Source organism: Trachurus trachurus, assembly GCF_905171665.1.
Source record: "Trachurus trachurus genome assembly, chromosome: 2".
NCBI classification, from domain to species: Eukaryota; Metazoa; Chordata; class Actinopteri; order Carangiformes; family Carangidae; genus Trachurus; species Trachurus trachurus.
In genome coordinates, this window is record NC_139914.1 from 7,388,245 (window position 1) to 7,410,076 (window position 21,832).

Sequence of the window (21,832 nt, forward strand, 5' to 3'; positions counted from 1 at the left end):
AAGGCCTGTAATTGTAAGCAGCGCAGCAGGAAGTGAAGCAAGTCTCGGCTATTGACCGACTCCAGTCTCACACTGAGCTAAAACACAGGGGTGGTGGCATTGCCGCTGAGAACATGTCAATTTTGCTCTTTAGAAAAGGGGCACTACTTGAAGACTGAAAGCAAATCAACACAGCTATCGACCCAGACAACCCAACCCTGTAAATTGCACTCACAGAGACGAACAAAACAACAAAAACCATCACTGGGTTTTTATTGATGGCCAACACTTTGGGTAGCATGCTTTACTTCCAGACGGCGATGAGATTGAAAAGACTCAAAAGAAAGCTTTGATCGGCCGTTATCGAGTTTGCACTTGCGGCAGCGTCTTAGCTCAAAGACAACTGTCAACCCGAGCGTTTTAAATTCTCATGAACAACAGCAACGCATCTTTCAAACCTCTCGTTCCTATACGACATATTGCCTTTAGCAGCAGCAGCAGCAGCAGCACAGGTGAGAACAGGCCTCTGTATAAATTAAGGAAGTGACATCATTGAGTAAACAAGAGACAGGAGTCAGGTTGTGCAAACACGGCAGCTAGAGCAGCGTTGTTGTCAGACAGCCGGGCAGCTTGACTCTTACATGGGGACAGAGAAAATCAAAATTTCACAGTGTGTGCGTGTATTACAACACTTGACATTTCTGACAACTTCTCGCTCTGCTCTTTCACATGCTGCAGTGAGAAAACACAGTGAGGCCTCTGTCCTGTCATGTCCACAACAAGTTTTTTTTAACGTATAAAAGGAGAACTGTGCAGACAGGTAGTCACCTTCAACAAACAGGAAGTGTATTAGTGTGGCTGTGTGTATGTACTGTACAGTATGTGAACAACGAGCAAGTTCAATCCATGCTGACGTTATGTCTGATTTGGGGCCTAGTGGTTAAAATGCATAGGATATAACCAGGGCCGTTGCTAGGAATTCTGGGCCCCCTGAAAGAATACTAAAGTGGGCCCCTGCCCCCTGACTTTTCCACTTTTTTTCTTAGACTACATATGTATTATAATTTTTTATTTAGTTTGTTTTGATGCTAATGCAGCATTACTATGAGTATTAGTCAGTGTCTTAAGCAGAATAAGTCAGTCATACAAAGATTAGACTAGGGGTTTTTGTGGGCCCTACTGGGCGCTGGGCCCCTAGAATTATCATCACCTTTCTCCCCTATACAACGGCCCTGGATATAACTGTCTTTTGCATTTCCTCTATAAGGGCAAAGTTTCCAACAAAAAACAACAAATAGAAAGAAACCCAGGTGAAATCTGGAAAAAAAAGAAACCCTGATTGCAATGAGCAGGCACTCACTTCACAATTAGGACCCACCAACTTCATCCAAAACATTTTTTTCTTTTTCAGTCTCTCCACCTGCCGTCATAAAGAATACATTACCGGTGCCACTTTACATGATTTCTGTGTGATGAAGTCCTTCAAACCTTCCCAAACACTTCCACCAGCAATTGCCACTTGAAACTGCTGATGTGAGAAGTTGCCAGGAGCGACACTCACACACAGTAGCCTACAGCTGAAAACAGGTGGGTGTGGAAAGTAAATCCAAAGACAACAGCTCTGTCTTTTTATTTTTTCCTTTCCTTTTTCTTCTTCTCACAACTCCCACAGTTTAAATAACGTTGTATAGAAACACACATGTTGCACTGCTGACTGTGAAGTGCTGGCAACAACAAAGAGTGATGAGTCAGCAGCTGTGATGATGATCACACTGGGGAACATAACCAGCATCATATAATGTCAGTGGCTCTGCAAACACAGTGTTAAACCAGGTATGAAATGATGTTCGTGTCTTAAAATATCAGAGCCCAGGGATTACGGATGAAGGATGCAACCACTGTAGGATTTTCTAATTAGGAATCAGCTCTTTGTCCTTTTCCATCTGTGTGTGTGTGTTTACTCTGTCCCCCAAATACCTTGTTTATTGCACACGAGAGGGGTGAGAGGGAACAACAGGCGAAAGAGGCTGTCAGCCCCTCATTGTTCCCCTCCATACATTTCCGATGAATTATAGTGGCAGTGGAAATAATTGCTTGTCCCAATTATGAATCCATCTGCCGCGGTGGCTTTCTGATTTGATGGGGGGGAAATATTCCCGAGAGCAAAACCAAACAATGCCTGGGAATAAGGCGCAGGAGCGTGTCAGCTGCCATTAATATCCATAAAGGCAATTTCACAACACACCTAATGACACAAAATGACAGACAATAACGATTAGGTAATTAGAAAGTGTGATGTCTGAGTAAGCAGAGGTGTGTTGCTCTCTCTCTTTCTCTATGTGTGTGTGTGTGTGTGCAGGGGGATTCGAGCAGGGAGGGATTAAGGTTAATACATCTCTCTGCAAATGCATGTGGACAGTTTACCTCATCTTTATCCTGTAAAATAATATGACTTTACAGGGGCTAAAGAGAAAAAGGTCACTGAGGTTAAAAGGAACGGCAGGACTCTAATATTTATATATTTCCATTTTAAAAATCAGGTTTTTGATCATATATCAAATAAAACCTTACAGGATTCCTACTGGAAGTGAGAAAGTAGACAAAATAAAATACTTTTTCAACCAGAAATATAGCCTACCTATCCAGCAATGATAAAGTATTGAAAATAAAAGTTTCTTCACAGAGGCACAATTTAGTCTAAGTTATGATATGTTTCAAACATGCATAAGTTTTAAAAATGCATATGCAAATGAGGGCAGGCCAGCAGGCAGACTGATGCCGGTGTGTCGGTGGGAGTGTGATTTCCTGGAGAGCCGGAGCCGCTGTGATTTCTTCTTCCGGGTTCTCGTGTCGTGGTTTGTTTTGTTTGGGTTCAACCCAGCGTGACTCAGAGCCACACAGCGAGTCCGTGGGTACCGTTTTCCACCAGCTACACAGTCACACTGACAAAAAAGAAGATGTCCCGTGGGGATTAATTCAACAGTTTGGTCTCGGTGAATGAAAGCGGACGGGCGACTTTTCGGCGTCATCACATCCCGACCTGAGACACCTGTTGCTCCGGTTTCGACACACAGGTGCCTCCGCCTCCGCCACTCAGGGAGAAACTCCCGGTGGGGAAACTATAACTCACTAACTCGGACTCGTTTTCTTCACTTTCTTTTTTATTTTGTTTTTTTTTGGCTTTTTGCAAGCTATTATGAAAGTTACAGTCATTTTCGGGGACACTTCGGTGGTGGTTCCCTGCAAAACTGGATGGATAGTCCGGGATTTAGTGGAGCAAGCCACGCGGAGGTACCGGAGGATTTTGGAGCAGGTAGGCTACAGTAAACACTCGGACAAAACTTTATTATTTGCACTCAGACTATCTGAACTCGTTGTGCATTCATTACATGGCATTGAATTCCTCCCATTCTTCACATGTTGGACGAGCTGGCTGTCATACCTTGGTCAAAGGGAGGAGTCACGTGACCTGCCAAACAGTGTCTGTAATAGTCAAAACATAGATGGATGATTGTCTGAGTTTGGTGCACTTTGCATCCCTCAGGTTTACCTAAAAAATGTTCAAATAAAGTAAGATATGTTTTGCATTTTAAAGCCATAAACCGATGGATCCATGTGTCTTTGGATTATAACACAAAAACACAATAGAACTTGTTTTTAATTTATTTCAAATTTTTTGATAAGGATCTAGGCTAGCTACAGTAGATGACAGCCCTTGTTGACCAGAAACACTTTTTCATTGATTTAAAACAAATAAAAATATCAATTAAATTAATAATGTTTTGTTAATATAATAATATCCCTGACTACTTTAACCAAAACAATACAACAATCTAAAATAATATAGCAATTTTTTATGAAATGGCAATATTTTATCATCTCCCCCAGGTTTATTGAACCCCGTAACAACATACCAATTCCCCCATTTTAAAAATAATGGTACAGTTACATACTGTAAGGAGAATAAAAGTTTCAGCATCTTTTCTTACATATATTTCATTGTTTTTATTATAAGATTGACATCATCAAACTCAGACAACCCAAAGTGCACCGAATCCAGAGAATCAACCAGCTAGCTTCTGCCATTGTTGCTTCTAAAACTTCTGAACTTTTCTTAAAGTTTTATAGCCTACACTTTTAATTTTAATGTTTTGACACTATCTTCTGGTCATGACAAGATAATTAGGCTAATGTTCAAAAAATAATATAGTGATGTTCCTCTCACATGTGGTTCTATGTCATTTCTGGATCAGATAATTAACATGTGCATCACACAGTAAGAAATCCATCACAGTCGATACCCAACAGTACAATGCATCTATATGGCACCTTTTGGATGATAGGTAATGGGTGTGACTGTCACATGCCTCAGCTCTAAAAAGTCTGTGACCTTTTCGCTGTAGCTCTCAGAAGTCGGATGACAAACGTCGGCGCTGACAACAAGCTGAGGGGAAGTGAATTTCCCCGCATCTCCTGAACACCTCAAATGAAACTGATAATAACTCACACAGTGTAGGAAGGATTTAGAAGAAACCATGTGTGCAGTGTTGTTTCCCTGTGACTTGTGTTGTTACGCATGTCCCACCTATAAACAAAAGGCACAAACCCCCCACAGCATCTCTTAAACATTAATCATTCTGCAGGCTGACCTTTTATTAATCAGCAGCTTTGTATGTGCATGCTGCCCCAACCTGATAGGCTGTTGATGATGTGTGTTTTGTCTCCGTGAGGATGGGAGGGGGTTGCTGGCTGCAGCCTGAGCTGTCTTACCTGTACAATGGCTCCCTGTTTAAAGCCCTGGTATCTCAGCGGGCAGGTGGAAGTTTACTGTTTGATGTCCTCACTGTGGCTGCAGTCGGGGATATGCGCGGCGGACAGGAGGCTTTGTCCTGTGAGTGATTGGGGATTAGGATTGGTGACAGGCCTCGGTCTTATCGGGGTTGGCTCGGTCCCCCCTCAGCCCGCCCACGCACCATAGCTACCCCCTACCCCCCCTCCCCTCCCTCAGGCGGGCACAGGATGGACGGACTGACTGGGTGGCAGGACGGCTTGATGGATTGCTTCCACTCTTTATGCACACACCAACATGTAAAACACAGATGGGCACTCACACATGCAGGAGCTCATCTTGCACCGTGTCCCCTGATCCGTCTTGTTTCTGCCTCGCTGACAGCCACAGCCACAGCCACAGCCATGCCCACTCTGCCCAGCGGACCCCTGCTGATCCCCACCGAGACGCTGAAGTGGGCTAAACGAGAGCATGCGATTAGAGCGCACCCCTTGATTGCTTTTCACAGGGCGTGTTAATTAGGAGCCGCTGCTAGACGCTTACTCAGCACTCTGTTGCTTTCCTCTTAAAGGGATAGTTCACCCAAAATTCAAATTTCACTCATTATCTACTCATCCTCATGTCAACTAAGAGCTGTGAGAATTTTCAGAGTCCCCCGTTCCTTCTCTGAGTTACAGGGGGTCCGTGCAGCAGTATTTGTCCATATAATGGTTTTCAATGGATACCAACTTTCTTCGTCCAAAAAGACACACTAAAAAACATCCAAATGCCTCCATAGTGCTCGTGTGTAATGTCCCTCTTGTATTGAAGCCCCGACATGAGAAATTGTTCTGTAAAAAATTAAATAAGTCTATATTTTAAGCTTGTTTGTAGTGGAAGCTCCCAGTGTCTCGGTTCACTGCTCTTCCTGTGTCAGTGCAAATCTCGCGTGATTTGCACTGACCGGCGGAACAATTTCTCATGTTGGGGCTTCAATACAAGAGGGACATTACATACGAGCAGTATGGAGGTATTTGGATGTCTTTTTGGACGAAGAAAGTTGGTATCCATTGACAACCATTATATGGACAAATACTGCTACGCGGACCCCCCGTAACTCAGAGTAGGCACGGAGGACTCTGAAAATTCTCACAGCTCTTAGTCGACATGAGGGTGAGTAGATAATGAGTGAAATTTGAATTTTGGGTGAACTATCCCTTTAATAGCAGCACATCATCACGAGGACAGTCCAGCGCTGCAAAGTGCCCGGCGAGGCCTAAACACATCTGACCAGATGAGGCCGGCTGCCAGCAGAGTCTACTTATCGCCCACATTAACCACACATTTCCCCCTCTGGCCGGCTGCACCGCTGACAGCAGGGACAGTGTCAAAAAGCCTGGGTGTAATCGCTGAGGGTGTGTTTGTGTGTGTTGGTTTCTGGCCATGTGCGCGGTCTCACTGTGGATGGCAGCGATGGCATGTGGACCTTCTTTAATTAGCAGCTCATTTTAACGTGACCTCGGCTGTGGCTCTGCTTGTTCGGCTGCTTTTCCTCCTCCTCTGTTGAGAAAACAGTTACGCTAACAGACAAAGCCTCTAACTAACTGCAGGCTGAGAATTACTTCTCATTATACGGTGTGATTTGTACAATACCAGAGCACATTTGCCATCGTGGTGGTAATAAAAGATTTCCCCATATAGTTTCCACACATTGTTCAAGGCGCGCCGCTAATATCGGATATAATGAGGAAAGTAGAAGATTGTGGGAGATTTGTGTAAAGATTTGCACCTCAGGTGTTAAGATTTATTTAAGTTATTGAAAATTAAAAATCTCATCTTCCCTGCTTACTGTGTTATCTTTATTATTACTCAGTATCAGTGTGTCTTCTGGGGCTGCAGCCAACAGTTATTTCAGCGCAACAATAGTGAACAAAGACGTTTGGTTTGCAAAGAGTTTGTGATGCACGTGAGAGAGGAGTCTTATCTTAAAGGGATAGTTCAACATTTTGGCAAATTGGCCCATTGCCATAATCCCTATAGTTTTAGCAGTAGGTTTGTTACCTTTAATTGTTGGTGCAAGCTATTTTTAGAACGGCGGAGCAGAGCGGCGAGCTGCTCAGAGCTACGCTACTGTACGGAGGCTAATGGGATGTCTTGGTTTCCCTCATCAAACTCTTCAAATGCACAATCCCACAACTCCAAAATGCTCTGAGCAGCTCGCGGCTCTGCTCTGCCGTTCTAAAAATAGCTTGCACCGACAATTTAAGGTAAAAAAAACCTACTCCTAAAACTATAGGGATTATGGCAATGGGCGAATTTGCCAAAATGTTGCACTATCCCTTTAATAACAGCTGAGATATCTGTGCTTTACTAGATGACTGTGTTATTGTAGGCATGTAGCCTGGGGCACCAGCGTGAAGGCTGCGAGTGTTGTGCGTTCTCAGGGGGATCAGCCATAGCAGTATACTGTCACTGTGCAGGTTCAGTTCATATTTCAGCCCCTATACGACTCTTTGCTGACACCTGAGTGCTCTGAGTGAAAGGACTCGGATACTGTAGGTATGTTGATGTGAGGTCAAAGCTCAGCTATGCAGAAAGCGTTGTTAAAACTTAATGCAACAGTTCAAACCTGTCGTTTCTCTTGTTCGCGACGTTGGAATTTAGGTCACGTCGACTGTCAGATGTGTTCAAGGAAGTCACACTTAACATTATCGATCCCTGAAGGAGAATACTCTGTGACCTCTGTGCAGCGTCTCCAGGCTGGAGGGGGTTCTCGCTTCAGCTGAGGGGCTCTTCAGCAGGACAGACGCCTGCTGGCATGGAAGTTTAAATGAGGGCGTCTCAAATACCTTGACATTAAAAAGAAGTGGATGTGATTGTGTATCGGTTCTCAGAAAACCTTTTGAAATCGAAAATGCCAACCCCGTCTGGTTTCTCTGTGCGCGTCGAAAAAAGAAAAACTAGATCAAGTCCATAATGAGTGTTGTAAATAGATGGTTAATTAGTGCTGGTAATTATGCCATTATGTTTTGGGGTTATCTATCTGTCTGTCTGTCTGTCTATCTGTAAGTGGATGTTTCAGTCATGTTTTTGCTCAACTTTGGTACAAAGGTGAAAATGAACTGAAAGATTTTGGTGTTCAGAAGTGAAAGGTCGTTGTAACCTCACAAAACCTCACAGGAAATGCTTTGAGTGTTCACCGGGATGAAGGATGTTGTTATGTTTATGTTAAAATTTGGTGATTTGTGTATACTGCTTATAGCTGCTTCATAGAGAGGATGGATTTAAAGTTTATCCGAGTGTGTGGACGTCACTGGGCTCATTTGTATCTAGGGGAACGTGAGAACAGTCTGTGGCCTGACTGAAAACCAGTAGAAACACTGGATTTTATTCCATCTGTCATTTCTCGGCCGATACGCAGCGTGCCACATTGGATCAGTGAATCTCCACAGAGGTAATTTTGGCCTCCGATTACAACAAGAGCGAAGACAAACTGCTGAGGTCAAGTCGTCTCTGCTTCCCACCACCGCCGCTGCCGTCCTCCAGGGTGAAAGCTCTCCACAGCTTTCCTCTCTCTTCCCTCTCGCTCGTCTGATGGACCCAACTCGAGGACGGCTCCTCATCGACTCGTTTATTAAAGACATTTTCTTTTCTTTTTTTCTTTCTTCTTCTTTTTTTTGTCACGGCTAAATCCACACCGTCCTCCTGCAGCTGTGTAATTACACATTCTTCTGAGGATCAAAGTGTGAAATAGCAACCCCCCCTACCACCACCACTACCACCACCGCAGCGAATTTAACTCCGCTAATCGACCCCGACGCTTCACCGTTCTTGAGTGGTGTCGTGTTTGCTCACCAGAGAGGGAGAAGAAGGAGCACTATCGCTTTAAATGGTGTATGGGGGGGGGCTTAATAGTGTAATTTGCAGGGAATTTACTCTTCTAACTGTCACGGTAATTCTCCTCTGCTATTGACTGACTGACTCCTAACTCCTTTTGTTTTTTACTTCATGGGAAGAGTTCAGGATGCGAAGGGGAATTACCAGCAGGGATTGATAACCGCTGACTTCAGAGGAGTTTTTTTTTCTTTTACTCCCCTCTCTTCTCTCTATAGATTACTTTCCCTGTGAAGTGGCATACATTCATCCCTTCTCTTCACAGGGTGTGTGTGGGGGGGAAGTGTGTCTCCTATGGGCTCCTATGGCAGAGCACAAGTGAAGTGCAAACTCCACCAGGTGTGCTTAAGCGCGACCTCTCGGAGGCGACGCTAATTAACACTCCGGCGTTGTTGTGCTCTAATCCACCGGTGTGATTAATCCCTCTGCCCTGAAATTCACACTCGTGCTTCTCGTTTCATTAAGGTGCGCGTCTTGATGCCGGCGATTGGCGATGGCGATGCCCTTCCCTCCTTTTTTCCCACACACACTCACACTCCCACTCCCACTCTCACACATAAACACCGAGAGAGGCAGAAGAATGCCGGCAGCCGTTCAGGTTGGACCGGTTTTTCTGGCAGAGTGTAAATGCCTTGTACCTGACGTCTTGGCTGCAACCGTGCTCCGCCAGTTTCAATGTCTCCATCCCACATGCACCATCCTAGAATAAACAATCATGGAACACCCTGTTTCTATTTTAAATTCTTACATATCTGTGTCATATCTTATAATGATAATAAATTAGGAGCCCCATCCAGGACAGTGTTTCTGAAATTAGAGCTAGTTGCTCTACTATCAGATAAAAACAAAACAATGCAAACTATGAGGAAGTTAGGTGTCCTCTCTTTCTCTGTGAGGCCCTCACTCTCATTCCACGTTGAAACAACTCTATTTTTTTTTTTTTTTACAGTGACAGGACACTCTGGCCTCAATGGATTGCATGCCTGTTTGCATAATCACACAAAGCCGTTGCATTGTGTGCAAACCGCAGTGTGTTTGTATGCTACATGTAGTTGTAGTTACGGATTACTTGCCGCTCGGTCTCTTGCAGCTCTGGCGTTGGTATTATGGGCACTTCTGAAGAAAGGGAGGCTCTGGCTTTATTCCTGTGATTGAAATCCCAGGCTCTCCCAACCATTTGTTTTAAGAGAATGGACTTGGCCCATTGTAAAAGGCAGACACCCTCTTTTTTTGTGCCCCATAATTCACATTGGGATGCAGCGGAGCAAGAACAAGCCCATTCACAACGGGGCTCAGTGATACAGCAGAAGCTGCTCGCTGGGTCTTAGCCAAACTCATTCCAGCCTCTGAGGCTCGTAGCCTATAGCTGTTAATTTAGCTGGTAATGTAGTCCTGTGTTTCTCCGGACAGATTGCTTATTGGTATGGACAGCTCCTAATGGGCCATTTTCTACTGCACACATTGTTAGAAACGATGAGCCTTGTCAAAGATTTCTCTCCCAAGTCCCAGGAATTCCTTTTAATCTGGAAAACCAGTGAACACTGAACCCAGTCAGAGGTCAGACCTACGTTCTGTTTCTCTTTGTGTTCATAATCTGCACAATTTATCATCATCCTCGTCTTAAATTGTTCAGAAACGAACTCGGAGATCTGCGAAGCATCGCCACAGCAGATTGTGTGAATGCCGTGTCACAAAAAGGGGAAGATGCTATTGTCTGTGTACTTCTCATTTGGTTTTTTATTTTATTTTCTTGTGTAAACAGCGCACAGATTTCAGATTGCAGCTCATTCAAAAGGCCCAGTTCCCTTTGTCAATGTCTGAAGCTCCAGGCTCTGCGTACTTCCCGCTCCGTGGGGTGTGTCCACTTTGACCTCTGTCCTCATGGTGACAGTGAAACCAGGCTGGAATGTGCCCACCACCACCACCACCACCACCACCGCTCCCCACCGGGCAGCAAAACTGGAAAAGTTCCTACCACCTTCCCCCCGCCCTCCCCCTCTCACTCACAATCACAACGCTCCGAACAAGCTGTACTTTTTAAAAAAACATGTGCTGTGCATTTACAGTGTAATGTAGGTCAGCTGTCATTACTGTACCTGCCAAACTAACAGGAATACCTGCTGTGGTGCCTGAATATATGGGATTACTGTGCTGCAGCGTGACTGTCAGAAGTGTGTCACATTTGTCACTGTAAACACATCATTCTAGTTCAGCTATTTCTTGACATAATCTGCAATCTGAAACTGCGATTTAAATATAAACCTGTAATAAATGGAAAATGATGAGTGAGTGGTTCAATCATTTCATAATAACACAAGACAAGATTTTTTTTAGTATAGTATACCATTTATAGTTACATAGTATACCATTCATTTTAGATTGATGTGTTTTAAGTTACACCATTACAAACATAATTAATTACAATAAGGTTTTTATTCTCCTTTCTTTTCCTTTAAGACAACACGCTATAGCCACTCTTTGATATATGTATTTAAATGTTTAGTGTCTTATAAGCCCATGTGGAAGAAAATGTGCATGAAACTTAAATACCGTAAAACAATCAATCATAAGGTAAAGATTGGTGATTGATGTCATTGGTTTTGGTTTAGTTGCTGGAATATTTTTGAGTAATTTCAAGTTATAAATATTCTTTATATGAATAATTCAAGCTACTCATCATTTGGGCTTATTTCTTATGTTATTTCCCAGCAAGAAGGCAAATATACTGTATATTTTTTTGCTAACTGGTGTGTTTGTTTCCAGCACGGGGAGAGGATTGTGAAGACCCACCACTTGGAGTTCCTTGAGGGAGGGATCCTGTACATGGACGACCTGCTGAGCGATCTAGTGGAGGACAGAGACAAGGTGAGGAGAGGGTTGGACGGGCTGGTGGGCCGCGATTCGTCGGGCTTATCTAGACTCACTCACACATTCATCTTGTCGTCATTCTCATCCAAGCCTCCACACACACACACACACACGAGACGTGCAGACATACAGTATGATAGCGGTAAGCCGTCTTCCTTATTGTTCCGCACCTGATATGAGGGGAAGTGAATTACAGCAGGGGATCCGTCATTCTTATCCGCGCTTAGAGTCTGATAGCGGATTTGTTGTGACTCCCTGTGAAAGTCTCCTGGCAGGATGACAGGATGTCCAATAAACAAGGTATTTGCAAATTCAAACCTCCAGTTAGCTTGTCACTGGCTCTGAGATTTTTCAAACCGACTGGATGTGATAGAGTTTTTTTTTTTTTCTTTTCTGCCACAGCTCTGGCCAAAGAAAATAAACTGATTGCATCTTAATTGGCTCTAATCAGGCTTGGTAAGGAAGTGAATTTATTTCCTCCTCCTCCTCCTCCTCCTCTATCCCAACCCTCCTCCTTCGCTCCCCGGGTTCCTCAGAAAGCGAAGACTGCATCGGAGCGGTGACGGTGCTGTGTGATTTAGCTGTCATGTTCATTTGTACCGCGACAGATAAAAGGACACCGTTTCAGGTAAATCATCCATGTGCAAAGGGAAGTTCTCCGAAACAGCGGTGATGTAACTTCACAGGAGACGGCTCGGGAGTTGTTGTTTTTTTTTTCTATGCGTGCATACACAACAGACAGTGGCCCAATTTCTATGAAGAGCCCATTTCGTTCCTCTTGCTAATTTCCCATCATGCATTCCTAAAATGTGCTAATAAACGTCCTCAAATCCATATTCATAAGGCGGCGGTGCAGACGAATGATGAATTACCAACTCTTAGTCAGCAAGAAGGCCAAATGAAATGGAAATGGAATATTCAGCTGACCCTGTGCCATGCAATAACAACTGGTGTTTTAGCCTGCATGAACAATAGACTATGTGAGTGCGTGTGTGTACAAGTGCAAGTTTGGCAAAATATGTCTGTGGAAAAGGGGACAGAGCTGAATAATAGATGTGTAAATTCAGTGAGAAAATCTTCAGCGGCGGGAAAAAGAAGTGTTTTTTTTTTTTTTTTTTTTGCAATCACAGAGAACAGAGGCCTCATTTTCCCAGATGATCGAATTATAATCATAGGATCTGCATCTTATCTGTGCCTGAGAGGGTGAGTCGTGGATTTTAATGACTCATTCTCCAACCTGAACCCTCTCGCTCTCTGAGCATCCTCAAAGCGATGATGATGATGAGGTGTCGCACAGCAAATCCCACTCTGGCATTTGATCCGATTCTTTCCCCAACAATTGAATGTGACATTGATTTCCAGCCTGTGGTGTTGACTTCGCCCGAACCTGGCCTATTTACCTTTTTTTTTTGTTTCTTTTACTTCTTTCTCTCCTCGCTTTCATCTCGCTTCTCATTTCAGCCCTTTTGTTTTTGCCGCTGATGAAAAGATAGCAGGGCGGAAAAGGACGAGTGCACATGATCTTCACAACGTGCCAGCAATCTGACTTATCTCCGGGCTCCCAAACAGCGCCAGCTCTCGTAGATTAATGAGCTGTGCCTGGCATTCTTGATTAGTCTGACTTCCTTTTGTTTGCCTATGTTTTTATTACCTCGCCGTAGCTGACAGATTCTATCTTTAGCGCTTTTTTCTCTCTTTTTCATTCTGTTACTGCGGCTGACGCTGGTTCGTCATCAATCATACCGGAGTGGTCCCATTGTGAAGGCCCTCCACCGCACAGCATGGGCCCTGTTTTAGCCGCGGATGCTAATGAGAGATAATGGGTAGCTATTTGTACACCTACTGGTTAGCTTAGCCGCGAGTCCAGACCTCCTTATCAGGGCCAAACCCTAACTATTATTCAACAGTCATTCATTTACACACACACACACACACACATAGACACATACACTGTCCCTGCTGCCCGCACAGAACCGCAGGAAAGCGAGTAGCGTAGCGTGTTAGCATTGGCGTGTACGGAAGTGTCGCCACTGGTGGTTGATGAGGGCGGAGATGAGGGGGTAGCTGTTATTTGATTACAGTTCTGCCCCCCTGCATCTGCGACACACACACACACACACACACACACACACACACACACACACACACACTCTGTTCATTAGCCCCCTGTCTGGAGACACCGGCCACCAGCCTCCTCATGAATATTAACATCGGTGTGATGAATGTGCAGAAGGCCAAGCGGCGCTGGCCAAGGTGCGAGCGCGTATACACAGTGCACACCCCCAGACAAAGCAGCAGAGTATAAAGAGACCTCTGCAGGTCACGCTTCAGTCAATTATCCTCCATGAAGCCGCTCTCCTCTTTGACCCCGGACGGTGGGTGTGCTGTGTGTAGCCCTGCAGCTCTCAGACGCCGGTCGGAGGCATGGCGGTTGGAGTCAATGACCTGTCAAACACCCCCGCTACTTTGTTAATGGCGAGGAGACGTGGGGCAGGCACAAAAGCTTTTTGATCTCCCCCCTCTTTTTGTCACACCGTGTTGCTCAAATCACCGCAATTTGGAGACAAGTTAACCCACTTTATCCTCCTTATCCCCCATCAGCCCGTGTCGGCTCTTTTTTTTCAGTGATGTAGCTGTTGACTCGTGATAAAGTCTCTGGATTTGCCCTGTTGTTCCTCCAAAACCATTTCAAGTCGTACTATTGATCCCAAATTCTCAAAACCATGTGAACAATCCTCAATACAGTTGGTGTGCAGGAATTGTAAGTGTAAAAATGTAAATTGCATGAGCTGTCACTTACATTGTCCATGCTGATCAGCAGTGACACTTATTGTGTCTTTTTCAAAAAAGTTGCCAAGGACCTGTTGCTGCACTCCTTTCCTTTCCTTCCCTTCTTTAGTAATGCATCTCCTCCCTCTCCCTCTTTCCAAAGCAGTTATTAACAGATGTAGTGCTGCACCTCTACACATTCGCCCATTTACAGCCACCAGAACTGTCACTCTCCCCCATTCACGCTCCTTTGGGATCCTGCATTAGCCGCAGCCATTACTTCCATATGTCGCCTCGGTACACAAGAGCTTTCTGACAGGCTGTCCAATGCTAGCATGCCATTAGCATAAAAGCTATACACCAGGTTCCAGTCAGTCAGGCAGCCCTCCCATACACACTCAGAGTTTAATGTATACACATATATATATATATATATAATATATATGTTCGACTGCTGAGCTTTTGGAGAGACAGGAAACTTTGTTCATTATGGTCCTGGGTGACACAGAAAATGAAACATGTAGATGCTGCTTGATTATGAGTCTCTCATCGCTGCCGTCCTTCACCCACACGCAGCAGAAATGTGAATGTTTAACACGTGTGAGTGTCCTCTCCTGTCACGCTGATCTCCTCCAGAATGGGAATTAAACCCGGGGAGCATAACGTCTCCTCATAAGTGGACTGTCACTCCTCATTGCATGTGCGCGGACACACACACACACACGTACACACATTACCCTACACGGACCTTGTTTTCAAGGGGAAAAACACATAAAAAATCCCTCAACCTTCCATCCAGTGCAGCCAGTGAGAAATCTAATTTCATGGGAAATTTAATGAAAAAAAAAAAAAAAAACAGGAATGATTTCCTCCATCTCTCTTTAATTAGCCAGTTTTAATCACTACGCCCACAAGGCCTCTGTGAACCTCTTGTGCAGTCTCTGGTTGCTGGAATGTAAATGGTACGGGTTGCATATCCCAGCTGATCTTGCACCGAAATGTCAAACTGCTTGATTATGAGGCCATTTCCCATCATCCATCTTGTCACGCCTGCGTGTCACAGCGGACCACGCGATGCCGCCAGAGCAATGAATCGCCCGGTCACGTGGAAATGTGTTCTGATATTTAAAGTGGTTTTCTTTGGTTGCGAGCATCTCCTCTATCTTTAAAAGAGACACTGACACTTCTGTGAATAATGATCTCATTTAATTACAGAACATGTAAAGGAATCATTTACACACTTCAGTTAGCAGATTAAACAGATATGCATGATAGCCCTGTTTTAATATATATATATGAAGTCATGAAAAGAGTGATGGTAGCCACTTATCAGAGGAAAAACATAGCTGCAAAGTTTTCATTTCTTTTTACTTTTCCATTTCGTTTTTAGCTAAAGTGCTACTTATGATACTTGTGCCAATTAATTAACCTAAGGCTCCCTCAGCGTGTTTATTTAAGAATCCAGTGACCTTGATATGTAAATGACAGATGGTACAGCTAAAAAATAGATTTCAGTGCTCAGTCAGGGCAAGCCATGTAGCCATGTACAGAAGAGAGACTGTTACCTCCAATATAGTTTGGCATTTCTGTGCTTGGTTCTTACTTCTAGATTGGATCATTGATTCTGTGAAGCTGGTGGTAAAGTTTAGAGTATGTAGCATCACACCAGAAGAAAATAACAGTTCATTTCAGAACTGTTTGACAAAATGTGTCCGTGTCAAAACCAGTGACATACTGTACCAAAAGAGGAACTATGCAAGATATTTCACCTTAATTAAACAGCTTCGGAGTAATTGTGATGGTTAAATAAATGACTCTAATAATAGTATAGAGGATAGAGGCTCTCTGCCTTCCACCTATAGCATCTCTTGGCTGAAAACCAACCTTACAAGATCAGAGCCTCCGACCCGGTGTCCCAGATCTCATCCTGGCGGCACCGTGACAGAAACGCAGCTTGTAATCTATTATTTATGACAGATGCATGTAAGACTACACAAATATACACATCGTAAAACATATATGATATATGACACCATCCAGCGCTCCATAGGAAGCCTTCTCACCGCTTTGTTGAAAACTAATGCACATGGACTTTAACAAAAGTGAAATTGGCAACACAAATGAAAAATTTGAATGTTTAAGATGACGTAAACTTGGATGCAAACAATCTGCTTTTCCAAAATCCATTGAAAATTCGCACTGGGAAGCTATTCTCTGTAGAGAAATGCATTGAACATGTTTGTTTGTCCTCAAAGACACTATACAAAGAGCAAATACTTGCTGCAGGAGTGTTTTGTAGGTCTGCATCATTTCCACACTAAGTGTAACTAGTCATGTTGGTAGATAATTACAAGCCAAAAGTGGTGTTATTCGTATAAAGTCCAATCCTTAGCTTCACATCTCAAAGTTAACTAATGCTGCTATTAATTTATTCCCAGCGGCTCTGGTGGAACTCTCTTGTTATATTAGTTATGTCGGTTGATTTGCCTGAAGTCATTTACTGCATGTCAGATGTCAGCCCCTCTGACAGGCGACAATAAGGCATTACTTAAAAACGTGCTAACCTGCAGGAGGAAAAGTTTAGTGAATGGGGACGTGATTGCGAGGCGCCGACGTGCTGATTAGCCTTTGACGCTCCGTGACACCTCGCTCCCTCACCTCCGTTCCCCTCATTCAGCGTGGCGGCGAGCTGCGTTTGATTGGCATCTGAATAGTCACATAACTCCGCGCACTGTCTGAATGGCCAGTGATGAGCCGGAGCACGAGGTTCAAGTGCGCTGATTAGAAAATGTCACATGCATGCCAGCCTAATCATAATCTATACCCTCTTCACATACTAATCACGATCCATACATGGGAACCTGTAAAGACGGAGTGAGCTCAACACCATGTCTGTCTCACATTTGAATATTAATTAGAAGTCTGGCGCTGATGCTGAACTTGGCCTGGGTGTAAAATAAATCAGTAGTTTACCTGTAGCCAGTCATTATAGTCTGTCTTTTGTCTACTTAATTGATTTTTGGCTTACTTTTTTTTCCCCAAAAGAACATTTATTTTCTAAGTTTGCCATCGCGGCCGAAGCCCGGAGGCTGAAGACACATTCAGCTTTTTGACTTGATTGTCTGAAAGTAAATTGCGTAATGGAAAAAACTGCTATTTCTGCTAAGTTTTCCGTTTAAAGGTTCTGTTTTTCAGCTCACCTCCAGTATTTTCATGATGTGAAATCCTATTTCTAAAATATTGTTTGTCCTTTTTGTAAGAATGTAATTGGTGGAAGGTTTTTCCAATTCGTTGTTAGAAAATTACACAGCAAACTCTTTGAGGGTTAATTTGTGCTGTGGTGTTAGATGGAAAGGAGATGTGTGTACTTATGATTTATTCCTGTGAACTCACTGATATATTCAAACCTCCAGTAAACATACAGTAAATTGAATAAAGTTAGATTATCTCAGTGTCAGACTGTTACCTGCAGATCAGATCAGATCAGAGCCGGGCGGCTGGATGTTTTGCCCACTTGAGCTGATTTGATCGTATCTCATCAGTCTCGACCTTGATTTAACACACACACACACTCCCCAACCAATCTGAGCATCACAACAGCTCCTCATCTGATTAAATTCAATTAACAATACCCCCCCACACACACACACATTGAGCAAGCCCTCTGATTGTAATTACGATGAGAGAAACCCAAGGAAGGCTTAAGGAGAAATGATTCTTTTCACCCAACTGCACGCTATGTTGACTTTTCTCATAAACTTGCACTTTTTTAATTCCTTCAGATGATCCGTTGCTCTACCTTGTGACTTTGAACGATGGCGCCCATCCAAAGTGATTTATCAGCTCACCGAAGCAAAAGAGCAGGATTTTCTGTTTTTCTTCGCGTAGGTGTGTGTGTGTGTGTGACTTTGAGGAGGCCGCCGCGTCAGGTCATCACACCCTCAGATCTCGTCCTTTGGGTGCCTCTCCTTCTGTTAATCACACGGACTCCGTGTTGCCCTCGGTGTCACCATCACACCACCCATTAGCTTCTAATGGAGCGAGACGGTCAGGCTGCAACCTGACCTGTCTGCGCCTGCCGTGGTCTGGCAGGAGGAAACCAGGGAGGAGGAGGGGGGAGGCCAAGGCCAGAGGAGCACTGTACTCACATTTTTAATGACAGCTGTGTATAATCAGTGCAGGATGAAGAGGAAGAGGCTTCTTCATCATGATCTCTGTGTCTGTTATCAATACAGTAGCTGCACGACTCGAAATCAGTCGCATTGATATCGTTGTGAACCTGCAGATTGCGCCGTGTTTGTTGTCAGTATTTGCTTTATCAGTTAACAGCGATTTTGGCACGGCAGCCTGCAGAGGAGCTAATCACATCCAGCTAATGATCTATTATAGATCAGCTTGTTTACAGCAAATCTAACTCTCTGACCTAACCAGCCTCACGCCATCTGTTTTCCTGGATGACATTGCCCCAGACGAGCGTATATGTGTGTGTTTGTCTGTGTATGTGTGAAAGAGTGTGTGGGGTGTTTTCCCTCGGCTCGCTGGGTCTCTGCTCACTCCAACTGCTAATAACTCAAATCAGGAGAAAGTCACACTCCCAGACCTGTGTGTGTTTGTGTGTGTGTGTGTGTGTGTGTGTAGCAGTGTGTGCTTCCTCAGCAACCAGAAGATGAATGCTTGTAATAGTGAATCCAACTCATTTCAGTTAAATATTTAATGATTCTGGTGCAATTACACAGCTGAAACCGCATCTGTGTCCATTGTGTTGCGCACATTCAAACACACGGCCACGCACACACACAAACACACACTATTATTGCTATTATTCATTTTTTTTCCTGCTCCCTCTCACCCTCGTCACCTAACTGATTGGCCTAATGAATGGTACTCTGTGAGCGGTAATGTGTCTGAATAGGCCACTCGAATTATTAGCCAGCCTACGTCTGACGTATGGAGAGGAGGAGAGGTTGTTTCACTCACATAAGTAGACTTTGAATTTGAATTAAATCTCAGATAAGCAATCTCAGATAAGCAAAATAAAGGACTTTTTTTTAATTTAGTGTTAAAGGGAAAGGAACATTACGAGACAGAGTTGTTTTCGAGACAAATGCAGAGACTGCTTGCCGAAAAACTGCCCCCGATGGGAACATGCATCGGCGGTTTTGCATGAATTTACCTCTAAAACAACTCTTGTCTCGTATCGTTCTGTTATTATCTCATAGTGTGGTGAATGTGCAGGTCACAACTTGTCCACCAGAGCGTTTTAGAGTTATTGGATTTGATGAGTTTGATGAGGGAAACCAAGAAATCCCATTAGCCTCCGTAGCGTAGCTCTGAGCAGCTCACGGCTCTGCTCCGCCGTTCTAAAAACAGCTTGCACCGACAATTAAAGGTTACAAACCTACTCCTAAAACTATAGGGATTATGGCAATTGGCCAATTTGTCAAAATGTTGAACTATCCCTTTAAATTAAGTAGGTCGACTAATAGTTAAAAAATATGAATATTTGTTTTTTCATACTGTACTTTCTAAAAGATAATTGTTTCAGCACTATACAAATGTCTGCTGGTTATTAAATAGACACAAATATACATAGCAGTGCTCCACACTATATATAAGTCTACGCTGGTGTTGTAGACGGTGTGGTGGGACCTCCAGCCTCCTGACATTCACATATATATGGATGGATGGTGCTGTAAGCTGGTGTTTGGTCCTCATGGGGTTTGCAGACGTGTAATGCAACACAAATCCCCTCAGGCTTGTTGTTCTCGAGTCAATAACTATCCAATAAGGCGTGTTGGTAAGAACACATATGTTGATAGGTGCGAGCAAAGACTGGACGTAAGGCTTTTTTTCCCTTCTACTTCTGAAACACCTTCAGGCTGTGGATGATGTTGGTTCTCCATGGCAACGGCAAGTCCTGAATGTCAGTAATGTATAGTTCATTTTTTTTCTGTATATAAGCAAGCTCGACAATGATGGAAAGCAGAATGTTTACCCCTAAAGACATAACCTGCGCTGATGAATTACACTCCCAGGCCATGGAAACACTCCCACCTACAAATGTAAAATCGCAGGAAAGAATTTACATCTTGGCCACAGCGAAGAACCGGTAAATTATTAATAATTTAATGAATAATAACAACAAAAAAGGGCAGATTTCCCCTTTAAAGCATCATAAATATCACTTCAAAGCTCGGCCCACACAAAGAGGTAGAAAGAAGGAGGTGATGTATAGGATAAAGTGTGATGTTAAAGAGAGGGCAGATGGAGGGAGGAGGGAGGGGCAGCCTGTGGAGGAGAGAGCCACAGGTGAGAGGGCGGCAGCCTCGCAGCTCTGAGTTAATCACTCCTTCTATTTCTCTGTCAGATCCCGGGAGGGAGGGAGGGAGGGAGGGAGGGAAGAGGAGGAGGAGGAGGAGGAGGAGGAGGAAGGGTTGTTGGAGGGAGCAGCTGGCCCGGTGACGGCCACAGGGAGAAGAAAAGCAGAATATTACGCTCCAGTTCTGACTTTTTGAAAACGTGTGACTGAGATTTCCATCTGTGTTTCTGTGTGTGTGTGTTTGAGTGTGTGTTTGCGCATATTTATGCACACTTATGAGAAAGAGGTTATGACTTTCTGTGCGCAGGGGGAGCACATGTCCCCGGTTCTGTTTGTGAAATGTGTGTAGCAGTGTGTCGTGTCCACAGACCAGTGTAACCACCGCTGATGTGTTTGCTCTGCAGGAGTGATGAACGAGCCGGGTTTGATATTTGTGTTGCCGGGCCTGAGAAATAGGAAGCCTGGAGCTCGGCTGTCACCCACATCCCTCCTCCTCATCCTCATCCTCATCCTCATCCTCATCCTCCCCTCCCTCTCTCTCTCTTTCAGGCCTCTCGGGCTTGTGTGATTTATGAAGAGTTTACCCTCTCCCTTTATGAGTGTGCATAAATAATAATGTGGCGTGTCACCGAGCATAGCCAGCTCTGCAGTACCTCAGCTGGTGGCGATACGTGTGTGTATGCATGCATGTGTGTGTGTGTGTGTGTGTTAATGATTGTGTATCCTCTCAGTAGCCGCATACGTACTTCATCACTGTGGCTGATGCGACAGATGTGTGATGCAGAGAGAGAGAATGATAACTCAGCCCTTTTCTCTGCCATAAATATCGCTCCCACTTTTTTTTTTCTTTAGCCGGTGTCACCTGATCAGCAGCGTGTTATTAATGCAGCTTTGCAATTTTCTCTTTTCTCCTGAAGCTATGCCAAATCTGATTTGTTTATGTATGTGACATTTTACTGATGTTGTGGGGGTGTTCGCACTCTACTGTGAGAGTGCAGCTCTGCACACCACTTCTTCTAGCCGGTCGGAGTTGAACTCTACTTCACCGACTTCTTATTTTCAGATTCAGATTCAGATTTTATTTTATTTTTTTTAATGAGAACAGTACATATTGATGAACACTGTTGTGTAAATATGTGGGATTGCAGCCAAGTGGCTAATTTCCATCCCCAGTCCCATTGGCAGGTTGATGTCAGACATAAAAACAATGAAGATAAAGGCACAAGAGGCAGGAC

The 21,832-nt window shown here is 44.0% G+C and overlaps 1 protein-coding gene across 1 annotated transcript in view; it reads left to right on the plus strand.

Moving 5' to 3' along the window:
• Positions 1 to 3,119: 3,119 nt before the first annotated feature.
• pard3ba (par-3 family cell polarity regulator beta a) overlaps positions 3,120 to 21,832 on the plus strand; it is a 140,922-nt gene continuing 122,209 nt past the window's right edge. Inside the window, exons 1-2 of the mRNA XM_083992248.1 lie at positions 3,120 to 3,292; positions 11,405 to 11,506. Coding sequence (XP_083848374.1) covers positions 3,176 to 3,292; positions 11,405 to 11,506 — 219 coding nt within the window. The 5' untranslated portion in view covers positions 3,120 to 3,175. The remainder of the gene's footprint in view (positions 3,293 to 11,404; positions 11,507 to 21,832) is intronic.